Here is a 12733-nt window from a genome sequence, read left to right as displayed (position 1 = left end):
AATTGAAAAGTTTGGTACTGAATTGGCACAAATGAAATAGGTATATGAAATTTTTGGCTTTCTCCTATATGCATGTGTAGATGTTTTCCATGTGGGACCTACCCTTCGGAAAACTTCGAATTCGTGGCTTCATTGAACATTGTTAGGTCTTGAGCAGATCCGACGACTCAAGTTATCCCAAGCCATTTTGCATAACTATGTGCAGGGAGGAAGATGGATGTTAAAAGGGAAGGTCGGAATCTGGATTCTTATGGATGGATGAGGTCCGACTGAGGTCGTGAAACCTCCTAGCAAGGAATTGTGCCGACCGCGGGTGAGGGTCACGCATGCCCTCGCTCCTTGGCAAGGGCCGCCACCCGTGTCGGCAGGAGGTGGTCTTATTGGGGTTTTTGTGCAGCCCCTCCTAAGGCCAACGGTGGGAGCGGACACCCTTATCGATATCGGATCGCGGAATCGTGACAGACCACCACGAGGGTCGCTAAACCTTACCCCTCTGTCTCTCTTGCTTGCTCCATTCTGTTTGCCATTTTAATCAATGTAAGGGTCCATTGAAAGGGCTTACATTAGATGTGGCCGTGCTTGGAAATATCTAACGGTCAAGAAACCTTAATTGACAGCAAAAACAATTTTTTTTTTTGATAAGGTAAGTGGTATAACTTTTCAACGCACAAAGTACAAGAGCTCAGCGATCGACAAAAGCATGCTAATAAATAGAAGTGTACCAAACCAATCTTTAATTACCGTACATCTCTACATGATATCATGCACACGAGCATGTGTGACAATGTGGCATCGAAACACAAACATAAATGACAAGCCAATCAGAAAGAAGAAGTTAATACCACAAAATCCAAAACTATACTTACCGTGACACAAACATCTCGAGCTTTTTTTATATTAGAAAAAACTCTAAATTTACCCATTATGACACAAATACCGTAGAACTTTTTTTTGCCATAAAAAACCCCGAATATATACCGATGTAACAAATATATCCGAAATGAAATTAAAATAGATGGTATATGTCACACGTGTATAAATTTAAGTTCTTTCATGACAAAAGAAAAGGTGGGTATTTGTGTCGCAGTAGGTAAGTTTAGGGTTTTTGGCAAGATAAAAAAAAGTTTAGGGTATTTGTGTTATGATAGGTATAGTTTAAGGTGTTTTTTTTTTGTGATATCTGCTCTAAAAAAATGCACCAATTTTGAAATATAATTCAAACTGAAAAAAATGATAAGTGGCGTTAGGTGACGGTGATTCATGGTAGAGGTAATTGGTTCCCGGTTTTAAAAAATGGGAACTGGGTACTAGACCCGACCACCGGTTCGGTCTCATGAAACCAGTCACTCCGGGTTTAGTTCATATTTTACTAATTTTTTTTAAGAAATAATAAATAAAAAAAGAGTATATCCGGTCGGTTCGGTTCGATCCGGTTCCCTCGGTTCCACTTTTAGGAACCGGGAACCAAACTGACACCCTCGGGAACCGCAACAAACTGACCGGTCTTGTCCGGTTAGGTCAGTTCTCGGGTTGGGCGATCCGTTTTGCACACCCCCTAGTGCGCAGCGTAACAAATTAAGTAAAGTTAGTTATTTATTCCGAAATCCGAAATAATTTTTCCTAAAAACTCCCTTTTTCCTTAAAAAAAAAGGCCCAAAAAAAAAGGACAAAAAAATTTCAAGAAACGCATCGCCCCCACGCGCGCGCGCGTCTCCCGTGGGCGCGCGTGCCATCGCCACCGCACCAAACAAAAAGCGACAAAAAGCAGGTACCCCCATCAATAGCCTCCACCTCCTCGACCTCGTGTTCGTTTCTCTCCGCCATAATACCGCCACAGCTTTCCCACATTCTCTCACGTTCACAACAGTCTCTCTCCCTCTCGCTCGCGCGGAACACGAGCAACAGGAGGATCGAATCCATCGATCGATCGATCGATTCGAATCGCCTCCCGGCGGAACCGAGCTCGCGATCGGGGGAGGCCAATCCATCCGCCGGCGACCGAGCGAATCGCGCGCGTGGGGGTGGGGTGGGGTGAGGAGAAATGGAGGTGACGGCGAGGGCCCCCGGGAAGATCATCCTCTCCGGCGAGCACGCGGTGGTCCACGGATCGGTCGCCGTGGCCGCGTCCATCAATCTCTACACCTACGTCACCCTCCGCGTCCCGTCGCCCTCCTCCTCCGGTACGTACATTTCCCTCCCCCCCCCCTGTTCCCCGCACGTTCTCCAAACTGCTTACGCACCCGCGCGCGGCTTCGCTTTCGTTTGATCTGAGCTTGATTTCTGCAACTTCCTCTTTACGCGAGGAAGCAGCGGCGGTTTCTATCCTTTTTCGAGTTTCTGATCAGTAGAAGTAGGGTGATACTTGTGTGAAGTTCTTCGCTTCGAGACGGTGTCGTCAGGTGTTGTCCTCTCGCTGAAATGGAAAGTTCCGTTGGCCTATGGCGAGGTTTTCGGAAGGAGATGTCGATTTCTGGTAGGGTCAAGTGGAGCTGAGTTCGATGCGTGTTTAATCCTTAGTTCGATGTGCTCAGTTTTGCACTTATTCTCGATTTATTCAGTTTTTCTTGATTTTAGTCGCTCAACTTTCCAATGTGCTTTCAATGCCGTAGCTTCTCGTGGTAGCGATTAAAAATCAATTCGTAGGAATCTTCTGTGGATGAGGATCTTGAACGTCTTCTATGGAGAATATGAGAGGCAAAAAAAAGGTTTCTAAAGATGAATATTTGAGCGTGAAACACTCGTCGATGTGCTCGATAGGTCAAGTGACCAAATTGGACGAAAATAAAGGTCAGTGACCTGATCAAGAATGACTACCTGGTCAAGGGACTGTTTAACCATAGATAACCTCTTAATAATCCCATCAAATAAGCGAAAGATTTTTACCTGCAATTTTGGATTCGGTGGGAGGATTTCGGTGTGCTCTCTAGGAAACTTGTTTTCAATTTGTTTTGCCATCTGGGTGAGTACGGAATCTTTTCCCAATCTGGTTGACCTCGCTGTGTTTGAATTGGTGCATGAAGCATGTAATGGAGGGCATGCTTTGCACCATAATATGCACTCTCTATATCTGCTACAGTGCAATACAATGGGTTTTACAAATTAGAAATTCAGTATGTTGTTCTATCAATGCCTAGATCTTTTGTTAGCTTTGGCCGTGACATCTTGTCTTTCTAAGCAGAGACCAGCGACACCCTTACACTCCACCTCAAGGACATGGGGTTAGAATTTTCTTGGCCTATTGGTAGAATTAAAGAAGCTCTTTCAGAATCAAATGATCTCGACTGTTCAAGCCCCAAGACATGCTCCGGAAAATTTGCAGAATCAATTTCTGCTCTAGTTGAAGAACAAAACATTCCAGAGGAAAAAATTGCACTTGCATCTGGAGTTTCAGCTTTCCTCTGGCTCTACACCTGTATCCAAGGGTACATCTCTTTTAATCAGGTTCAGTAATACATTTTGTGCATTGCATTGTTCTAATATTTTCATCTATGCACATCAGGTTTAAGCCTGCCACCGTGACTGTCACTTCGGAGCTTCCTCTCGGTTCAGGGTTGGGATCATCAGCTGCAATTTGTGTGGCACTCTCAGCTGCTTTTCTTGCTTTCTCCAAATCTGTGAGCTTGGACAAAGGCCATAAAGGATGGCTCGATTTTGGGGACAATGAACTCGAATTGTTGAATAAATGGGCTTTTGAAGGCGAAAAGATTATTCATGGAAAGCCGTCGGGAATTGACAACACTGTGAGCACATATGGTAGGTATCTTGTGCAAGTAAATGGTTACCTTTATATGTAGAATATTGGATTTTGTGCTGGCTTTCCAAACTAATTATGATCCTCACCTGTCTTTGCAATGGTTAGATTAACTGGTGTGCATGCTGGCATTCAATGGAAAGATTATCTGTAACGTGGTTTAGGAGCCTTTAATCTATTCGGTATTCTGGCGAAAAGTAAATGGAAGGAAAACTCTTAATGATGTAGATTGTGTCAGAAATTGTTTCCTGGTCTATAAACTCCAAGTGGTGGTTGTAAGACTATGTAGATAAGAACCACTTCAGCCTTCTCAACTTGAGCGGTGAGAAGATATAGAATCGAGAACTTTTGGCTGATCTCTTCTGGCTGTGAATCAGGAGAACGGATTCTCTCTCACTTTCTAGATGGAGTTTTCTAAGTTGTTTTTGTATCGACTGCAAACTTTATTCTGCAGGTAACATGATCAAGTTTAAGTCAGGAAGTTTGACACGCATCAAGTCCGCTGTGCCCCTTAGAATGCTCATTACCAACACAAAAGTGGGGAGGAACACGAAAGCTTTAGTCGCAGGTGTTTCTGAGAGGACCTTGAGACATCCAGATGCCATGACTTCTGTGTTCAACGCTGTTGATTCTATCAGCAAAGAATTGTCGACTATAATCCAAGCACCCGCTCCCGACGACATTTCGGTGACAGAGAAGGAAGAGAAAATAAGGGAGTTGATGGAAATGAATCAAGGTTTGCTTCAGTGCATGGGGGTCAGCCATGCCTCCATAGAGACAGTCTTGCGCACGACATTAAAGTTTAAATTAACCTCCAAACTAACTGGAGCTGGGGGCGGAGGTTGTGTTCTGACGTTGCTGCCAACCCGTATCCTTTCGCTTAGTTCTTTTTCTCTTGATAATGTCATCTGTAGTTTCCACTCGTGTCACGCATGTTGTCTTCTTTTAATTAAAGCATCGAGTCTCTTTAGAAGCATGAAAAGAATATTGAGAGAAGTCATTACGTGAGCTTGTGTGGGATGTCGATACTTGTTTAGCTCAAATACTTGCATAAGTTGCATACCCATCAGAGTGCATATAATTGCATGAGCGTCAAGAAAGAAGTAAGAGGCAACAGCTACTCATGAAGGCTTAGGATGCTTTCCATGCAAAGGCAATTGAAGTTCCATCCTAGGACAGGAACATCGAATGACTTTGATGGTCGGTAAATATGGCTTAGCATTTAAGAAATCTGTCCGACTTTGCACAAGAGAACAACTGCATTGTTGTGTGCTTTCTCGAGTTGTATGGCAATCCTGATTCTTGAAATATCTTTTTACAGAATCTTGAAGATAGATAACCGTGTTCCATCTCATGTACTTATGTTCTTTTTGTGATCTGTTTCCTTGACCCTGCGGATCAGTGCTATCAGGAACAGTTGTTGACAAAGTGATTCCTGAATTGGAAACTTGCGGGTTCCAATGCTTGATCGCTGGAATCGGTGGGAAAGGTGTCCAAGTCTCTTTCAGCGGTTCTTCGTGATCCCCATCTCGCAGTGGCTAAAGATGCAGGAACTGGCGACGAACCATAGAAAGATTTGCCTTCGCCTCCCTTCTTCTGGGTCTGTTGTTGTACTTGTATATTATGCTCTCTTGCCTTTTGTGTTTCGATTTTAACTTAACTCTTTAATCTCGGTCTCTCATTGATGTCGGATTACTATGTTACTGCAAATCAAGCGCTCAGATTTAATAACTCGAGTAATAAATTGCTCTTGATTCGGACCAATGAGATCCGGCGAACTACTTTTGCAACATTCTGTTGCTCTATTTGTCTACTCTGTTGTTTTCTTATGCAGCACTCTGTTTCTACTCTGTTCTTGGCCCGACTTTAGACTGGCAGGAGACATTTTCATGTTTAGTCGAATGTCTAGAGATAGCTTTTCCACATCGTGACACAGATACTGCACTCTTGCATTTTTTCGGTTCATTTTAGTACATACTTTCCCACATAAACTCAGCCCATCAGTTGGTTATTCCTGATGGGTTGGATTCTACACTGTGGGTCCTGTCCATCTTCTTTCTGATGGTGATCCACAAGTGAACCGAGCACAACAATGTGTTGCATCCTTTAGCATTGCCCATTGTATCACGACCTGATCAGTCTTAAATCTGAAGATTACATGACATACACAAGTCTAACACTAAGCACACGTGATAAAATTGTGCTGCATTCTTTAGTATTGACCACTTAAAGTAGCAACGTAACACACACTCAAGGTTCATATGTTATTTTACACGAAACCCATACATTTAAGCTTTCTTCATATCATAACATCAACTGGAAGTATACCGACTATACTCGCTTTAGGACTTCACATTCACACATCTAAGATGCTCAACACCACAAGTCACACCACCCTTTGAAACTCCCATCGTATTAACCATTCACTATTGCACCACCTGCAAAGAAATTGCAGAACCAAGCATGGTCTCAGTAGCGTCGACATTAAGTATATAAAGCATGAAGTATACCGAGTGTACCCACCGTTGGGATGAAGGACCTGGCCAGTAATGTAGGAGGAGCAATGGTTGCACGCAAGAAACACGTAGCACGGTGCAACCTCGATGGGCTGCCCAGCCCGCTTCATCGGCACCTCCGACCCAAACTTCTTGACCTCTTCTTCGCTGAAGCAGCTTTTCATCTTGCCCTTTCAATCCATGCATATTCTGTTTATAATTAGGGAAGGTATTGATGCCAATTTTATACTGAGTTTGAGTTTTGGATCGTAGACATGCTCTGAGGCACATGAAGGAAGGTAGCGCCATCATCAACACGACATCGGTAGTCGCTTACAAAGGAAATTCCAAGCTGCTTGACTACATGGCAACAAAAGGAGCGATCGTAGCCTTCACCAGAGGACTTGCGCTCTAGCTAGTGAGCAAGGGCATACGAGTCAACGGAGTCGCACCGGGGCCGCATTTATATACCAGTGTTGTAAAACTATACCTGGTCATGAAGAACGGAGCAAATATATTAGTCCTGAAGACTCTCTCAGGCCTTGCCTCATCAATCTCTTCAATGGTGCTGCACTCGTACTGCTCCGCGGCATTGTTCACAAGTATATCAATCCGGCCGAACGAGTTGACCATTTCATCAACCACTTTCTTGCAAGTCTCATCGTACCCTAGATCGGGCACGGCTATTGCTATTGGATCCTTCGCGTTAGACATCTTTGCCCGCATCAACATGTGGAGCAGGTCGGTCGCATCCTTGTCCTCTCGACCCTTCACGAAGGTGAGGGCAACCGTCGCACCCTCTTGCACGTAGCAATGGCAGACCGCTCTTCCGATACCAGAGTCTCCTCCGGAAACAAGGGCGATTTTCCCCTTTCACAAATTTCAAAACAAGTTGCATGTTGTGAATGCATGCAAGAGAAATATCCTATTAACTTCCTGTCGAGACTTGTTTGAATTAAGCATCATGCATCAACTATTGGCTACTTTTAGGCAACAAATATTTACCTGATTATAGCATTAGCATGATTCAATCCGTCTCAGCATGCCTTTCATTAGAAACTAAATTGTCGAGAAACCAAATTAGAAGACACCTTGCGTGCGACCATCACGAACCTCATCGTTTCCACGTGCTAGTACACGGTTCAACATCGCGCGATGAGGGCGTGCGGCGAGTCGCGCGCAAGGTGATGTGAACCTGCATGATTCTTCCAGATTGGCTTCTTATAACCTAGTGCTGAATCGAAGGGCATGCCCAGAAGATCAACTCTTGCAAAAAAAATCATTTATTTTCCACGAAATAAACGCATCTTAAAAGAGAGCGCGCCTAAAATGAAGTTGAAATAAAAGACCTGGAGCATGCCGGAGGGCTTGAAGTCGGGGCTTGTGAACTAGGGAGTGGGCGTCATCTCATATTCTTTCCCTGGCTGCCCCTCCTGCCTCTGCGGCGGAAACATCTCTTCTCCGTTCGACGCCATCTCTCTCTCTCTCTCTCTGTCTACTGAACACTATTTCACAGGTGAACGTCCCAACTCAGAAAGCGGGCGTGTACAGCGCTTAAATGGTAGCCGCGACGTGCTCCTCCAGCATTAGCCGATGGTGAAATGCCTGGATCCCACGTGGCCGGCTCCAGCGAAGGGTTCTGCCCACTTGGCTTCGCGTGCATGGAACATGCAAATCGAGTAAACGTTGAGACGTACCGCTGCCTTCGGAGCCAAAGCCAAAGAGCAAGAGATATCCCCGGATCATGACGAGGATGCAGCGGAGAAGATGACGATGGCGATGGAGAGACGAAGGAGAAGTAAGCGCACTCTGTGCGCGCACGTCGCCGCATGATCACCGCATCATTCGTAATGATCGACTTAATATGACAGTGACATCGTGTTCGAAAAGTAACTGCGGATAGGAGATTATGGTGCGTGATGGGTGCTGTCGCTAGGCATAGATCAATATGTTATTCTTGCCAAGTAAGAAATAATCGATTCGAAAGTTCAAATACTAATGGTTAACATGATGTATATGTTACTCTTTTTTTTAATCTCTGGTGGGATTAGCAATAGGCACTCGATTTCATATGCCACAAAGAGGAAATAAGAGATCAATGGACTAATCTTTGCCGAAAGAATTGATGCCATACTCAAAATGTACTTCTTGGGTCTATACTGTATAGCCCATAAAGGGTGAAGCAATTTTGTTGCCACCAAAAAATTGTCTTTCATCGCGTAATGTTACCGGTATGGTGATCTGACCGTTTAAAGATATTTAAAATATCTTGCAAATCTCACGAACCATGTAAATCAAGACTTTCGGTCTATATGCTAATCTAGAGCAGTTTGTATGCAATTAGTAAGATTTGAACGGGTGACATATGATTTTTGTGTTAGAAATTCACTGATGCCCTAATCAATTGTGCCAACTCTAAGGAATTTTTATTTATTGCCTTCTTCTGTTTAGTATACTTGCAATTGTGCTGTAATTGTGATGTGTTGCAACTGTTTTATATGATATGTTATAATCCATGTGTCCGGCAATGAATAAAACTGTAGCGTATAAAGATGGGTGAAGCAAATTCTTGAAAAGCAGCTGTAAGTTGTAGCAGCTTGGAGAAGGTTTCCACCCCCTAAAAGAGTTTCAGCAATCACTTTCAACTCTGTATCTACTGTGAGGAAGCGGTACCAAAATCTAATATTGAAATATGAACTTTGACGAAATCGAGCCGTAACACTAGAGGCAGCGCGTCTCTGTTCCTATGTTTTTGCATGGCTGCGACATGTTAGCTCATCTGTCAATTCGCCACTTCGCCTTGATTGCGAAGCGGAGGGAACGAAGTGGCACCTGGAAACTCCAAGGGTTTTCAAAAGATTAGTAGATAACCTTCAAAGAGCAAGGACCAAAAGCCAAATCCAAAGCCCCTCATATCCAACTTTTATACGAAATCTCATTGTTCATTGCAAACTTACAGCGATCTTGCTCATTAATCACCACGTGTTTGGTCAAATTTCTGCTCTCTGGGTTTGTTCTCGCTCATGCCATCTTCTTGTTGTCTCACCCGGTGGTCTGTAATGGTGTGTCCTCTTTGATATGATTATATTTGCTAGGTTTCTTAGTTTATACGCATGGAGTAGTTTCCTTTTCCTTTTTGCTGTTGCATGATGAATGAGTAATCTGAGAGGTTCCACTCTTCACTGTTTGATCTTCTTGCAGACGACGAAGACAACCTTCTTCAAGGCATCAACAGCTACAAAAAGTCCCAGAGCCTCCAAGACCTCGCCAAGAACGACAAGGCCTCGTGTCTTGTGGATGTAATCGCCAAGAAGATCGAGGACCAGCCCTGCACCGCCACGTACGGCCCCAACACCCTCCCAGGCATCGGCCTGCAGTCCTCGAGCTACCAGGACGTCCTGTCCAAGTGCAAGATCCACCCCAACCACACGGCGGACGGCGTCATACCCCCGGCGTGCGTGCCAAAGCTGGTCCCGACACTCGTCCTCACCAACTACACCCACACTACGTACCAGAAGTACCTGAACGACTCGAGGTTTACGGGAGCCGGCGTCGGGTCCAAGGACGACTGGATGGTGGTGGTGCTGACGACGAGCACGCCGGAAGGGAGTTTCGCTGGTGGGGATGCGGCTTTGCTTGGTGGGTTGAGTATCTTGTGGATGTGTCTGCTGTTGGGATTGTTGATGACCCATTGAGAGGTGTTCTTGAGACCTCTCTCTCTTTCTATCTCTGTTGGTCTTTGTGGGGTAAATTTTGTGTGTAAAAAGCTGGCAGGTTGTGGATGCAAGGAAGTGATCCATTTTGGGAACATGCAAAGCTAATCACTTACTTCTGTTAAACTGTGGTAGTGTAATGTAAAGCGCAAGGCAATTGTCACGATGTGCACTGGTTCGAATGTCTATCTTTCTAGGAAGGCACGGTGTGTCTCACTATTTGCTTTGGCGTCAAATCATATTCAAAGTGGATTTATCTGTTATAGTTTATTAAGTTAATTAAGTTTTATTGGTAGATTAGGTTTATACTAAAGGGCATAATTGTCATTGTATTGTTTTAGCCCTAAACCCTATGTATATATATATTATAAATTATTTTGTCAAAGAAAGCAACGTTTGCCCAAACTCTATATGGTATCAGAGTGGTGATTCTCTCACGTCCTTTAAGCAATATCTGGCCTTAAATAAGCATCGAGGCAATGGTTTGCTAAATTCTCTTATGCACTGCTTGATGTTGATTTTCAACAGTCCAAGGCGAACTACTCACTTTTTACATTGATCCGTGGCTCTCTCTTGACGATTGGTTATCACGGATGATGATGAAGTTATGATTCAACTTCTCAACCGATTCCTCGACACACAATTTCGCATTAAGGACTTGGGTACTCTCAAATACTTCTTAGGCATTGAAGTTTCTCATTCCAAGTCTAGGATTTTTTTGTTACAAAGGAAATACACTCTTGATATTTTGTCTGACGTTGGTCTTCTTGGAAGATGTCCTGTTGATACTCCGATGGAACCCAATATACAATTTTCGGATTCCTCCCCAACTCTCAAGGATCTAGGTTCATATCGACGACTTATTGGTAGATTATTACATCTTACAATAACTCGTCCAGATTTACTCTTTGCAGTGTAACATCTTAGTCAATTTATGCACTCTCCTAATGAAGACCATTGGAATGCCGCACTTCGCATTGTGCGGTATCTCAAGCATGATCCCGGCACTGATTTGTTTTTCCCATCCGATTCTACTCTCCAACTTAATGGTTACGCAGATTTTGATTGGGCATCTTGTTCTACATCCCGACAATCTGTTTCTAGCTACTGCATGTTTCTTGGTTCTTGTCGCATCTCATGGCGTTCCAAGAAACAAACTACTGTTGCCCCGTTCCTCATCAGAAGCTGAATACTGTGCTATGGCGTCTGCCACTTGTGAAATCACATGACTTTGCATGCTTCTCTCAGATCTCCACGTCAACACTATCAGATCTTTTTTGTGATAATAAAGCAGCCATCCACATGGCCACTAATCCCGTCTTCCACGAACGCACCAAACACATCGAGATTGACTGTCTCTTGGTTCGTGAAAAAATTCAAGATGGCACTTTGCACACTCTTCATATTCCCGGTCACTCCCAACTTGCAGACTTGTTCACGAAACCGATCACACGTGATTTATTTTGTACTTTTAAGAACAAGTTGTTGACATGTTTACATTCATCAACTTGAGGAGGAGTATTGGTAGATTAGGTTTATACTAAAGGGCATAATTGTCATTGTATTATTTTAGCCCTAAACCCTATATATATTGTAAATTGTTTCATCAATGGAAGCAACGCTTGCCCAAACTCTACAAGTTTACGCAATCCCAATTAGCAAAAAAGGTTCTCTTTCACGGCAATCGATCATTCAGTTAATTATATCAGCAATACTCTATCCTTGGACCGAACTTTTCTAGTATCATGCTACAACCCTTCCAAATTAAAAATCAGAAACAACCATTAACCATTTACGAAGGGTAGAGCTTGACGGTCTATATCTGTATGCCTTTGCACATCATATGATTTCGTATGCTAGGAGATGGAGACGATTTGCGCGATTTGATGTATGGCATGATTCACATATATAATTTTTGGGACAATACAGAAAGATTTGTGGAAGAAAATAAATGAATAAGTGACAAAGCGAGAGAATAAATATTTTCTTGCTAACCAAGAAGGAAAGAAAATAGAAACTGTGAGTTTTGTTCTTTCTCGCCAACTTCCAACTTCAAGTCCTCAACTCCAAGCCAAAGCCAGAAGCCTCCATAGCCCCTATTTAACGCGCTCTAGGGTTTCAGGGGGTCTCCCCCTCTCTTCAACCATTCTGTTAGAAATGATTAGGATTGCAGGTCTATCTCTCATGGATTGACTTTCATTAAAACCATGATTATCTTCTTACCTTAAATGGTTATAGCGTATCAAAAGGTACATAATTCATGCGATTCTCTTTTCCACATCATCCTTCTCTATCGATCAACAGGTCTGAGTCGTCTGTATTGTCTCTTTCTCTTGCTCGTGTTTCTGTACGTAGATTTCTTGGTTTTCTTTCACTCTCGTTTTGTTCACCCGCTGTTTGCAGATTACGTTGTTTCTGAGATTCATTGTCTCTTCCATTTACTTTCCTTTTTCCCTGAATTTGACCATCTATTTTGGAAAATGTCGCGTGCCGGAGAAAAATCAGCGTGGGTTGCGAAAAATCTAGGTCTTACTTTGTTTGGACAACTTCATCAAAACCTTAATGTCAATTTCCAGGCCTCCCAAAACACCATGAGGAAAAAGCATTGATCGACAGTCTATGTATCAAATGTAGCCATAGCATATTTTTCATCCTATAGCTGTATTCCTTCACACTACATATCATTTCATATGCTTGGAGATACGGATGATTGGTACAATTCGATGTATCGTATGATTCACATATTTTCTAATAGAGACGAGTATCAATCTATC

At 43.3% G+C, this 12733-nt stretch overlaps 2 protein-coding genes and 1 pseudogene across 3 annotated transcripts; 2 read left to right on the top strand and 1 right to left on the bottom strand.

Annotated features, from left to right (window-relative positions):
- The first annotated feature begins 1973 nt into the window (after positions 1 to 1973).
- LOC115691007 (mevalonate kinase) lies at positions 1974 to 5541 on the top strand. 2 transcript variants are annotated; one of them, XM_030617537.2, is made up of 5 exons: positions 1974 to 2180; positions 3179 to 3422; positions 3500 to 3753; positions 4206 to 4619; positions 5154 to 5541. In XM_030617537.2, the coding sequence occupies exons 1-5, from the start codon at positions 2042 to 2044 to the stop codon at positions 5270 to 5272; spliced, it is 1170 nt and encodes a 389-aa protein (XP_030473397.1). In that variant the 5' UTR covers positions 1974 to 2041; the 3' UTR covers positions 5273 to 5541. The 2 variants fall into 2 exon arrangements, with proteins under 2 accessions (XP_030473397.1, XP_056166137.1); XM_056310162.1 differs by having other exon boundaries at positions 3176 to 3422.
- Positions 5542 to 6526: 985 nt separating this feature from the next.
- On the bottom strand, positions 6527 to 7721 carry LOC115691015 (glucose and ribitol dehydrogenase-like; annotated as a pseudogene).
- A 298-nt stretch (positions 7722 to 8019) lies between these two features.
- LOC115691013 (uncharacterized GPI-anchored protein At5g19250) lies at positions 8020 to 9941 on the top strand. The gene is made up of 2 exons (XM_030617543.1): positions 8020 to 8044; positions 9448 to 9941. Exons 1-2 carry the CDS (start codon positions 8020 to 8022, stop codon positions 9939 to 9941), a joined length of 519 nt encoding a protein of 172 aa, XP_030473403.1.
- Positions 9942 to 12733: the final 2792 nt, after the last annotated feature.

This window comes from Syzygium oleosum, unplaced genomic scaffold (assembly GCF_021117445.2).
Source record: "Syzygium oleosum isolate NSW1041296 unplaced genomic scaffold, Sole_v2.1 Sole_v2.03, whole genome shotgun sequence".
Lineage (NCBI taxonomy): Eukaryota > Viridiplantae > Streptophyta > Magnoliopsida > Myrtales > Myrtaceae > Syzygium > Syzygium oleosum.
Note: the sequence above shows the minus strand (reverse complement) of the source record. Positions and strands in the feature narration are given on the sequence as shown.

Bases quoted from the DNA above. Each gene is read 5' to 3' on its own strand.
- LOC115691007 (XM_056310162.1), top strand. From the start codon at position 2,042: ATGGAGGTGACGGCGAGGGCCCCCGGGAAGATCATCCTCTCCGGCGAG. The intron at 2,181-3,175 runs GTACGTACATTT...TGTCTTTCTAAG, and splicing joins CCCGTCGCCCTCCTCCTCCG to CAGAGACCAGCGACACCCTT. The intron at 4,620-5,153 runs GTATCCTTTCGC...CCTGCGGATCAG, and splicing joins TCTGACGTTGCTGCCAACCC to TGCTATCAGGAACAGTTGTT.
- LOC115691013 (XM_030617543.1), top strand. From the start codon at position 8,020: ATGGCGATGGAGAGACGAAGGAGAA. The intron at 8,045-9,447 runs GTAAGCGCACTC...ATCTTCTTGCAG, and splicing joins GATGGAGAGACGAAGGAGAA to ACGACGAAGACAACCTTCTT.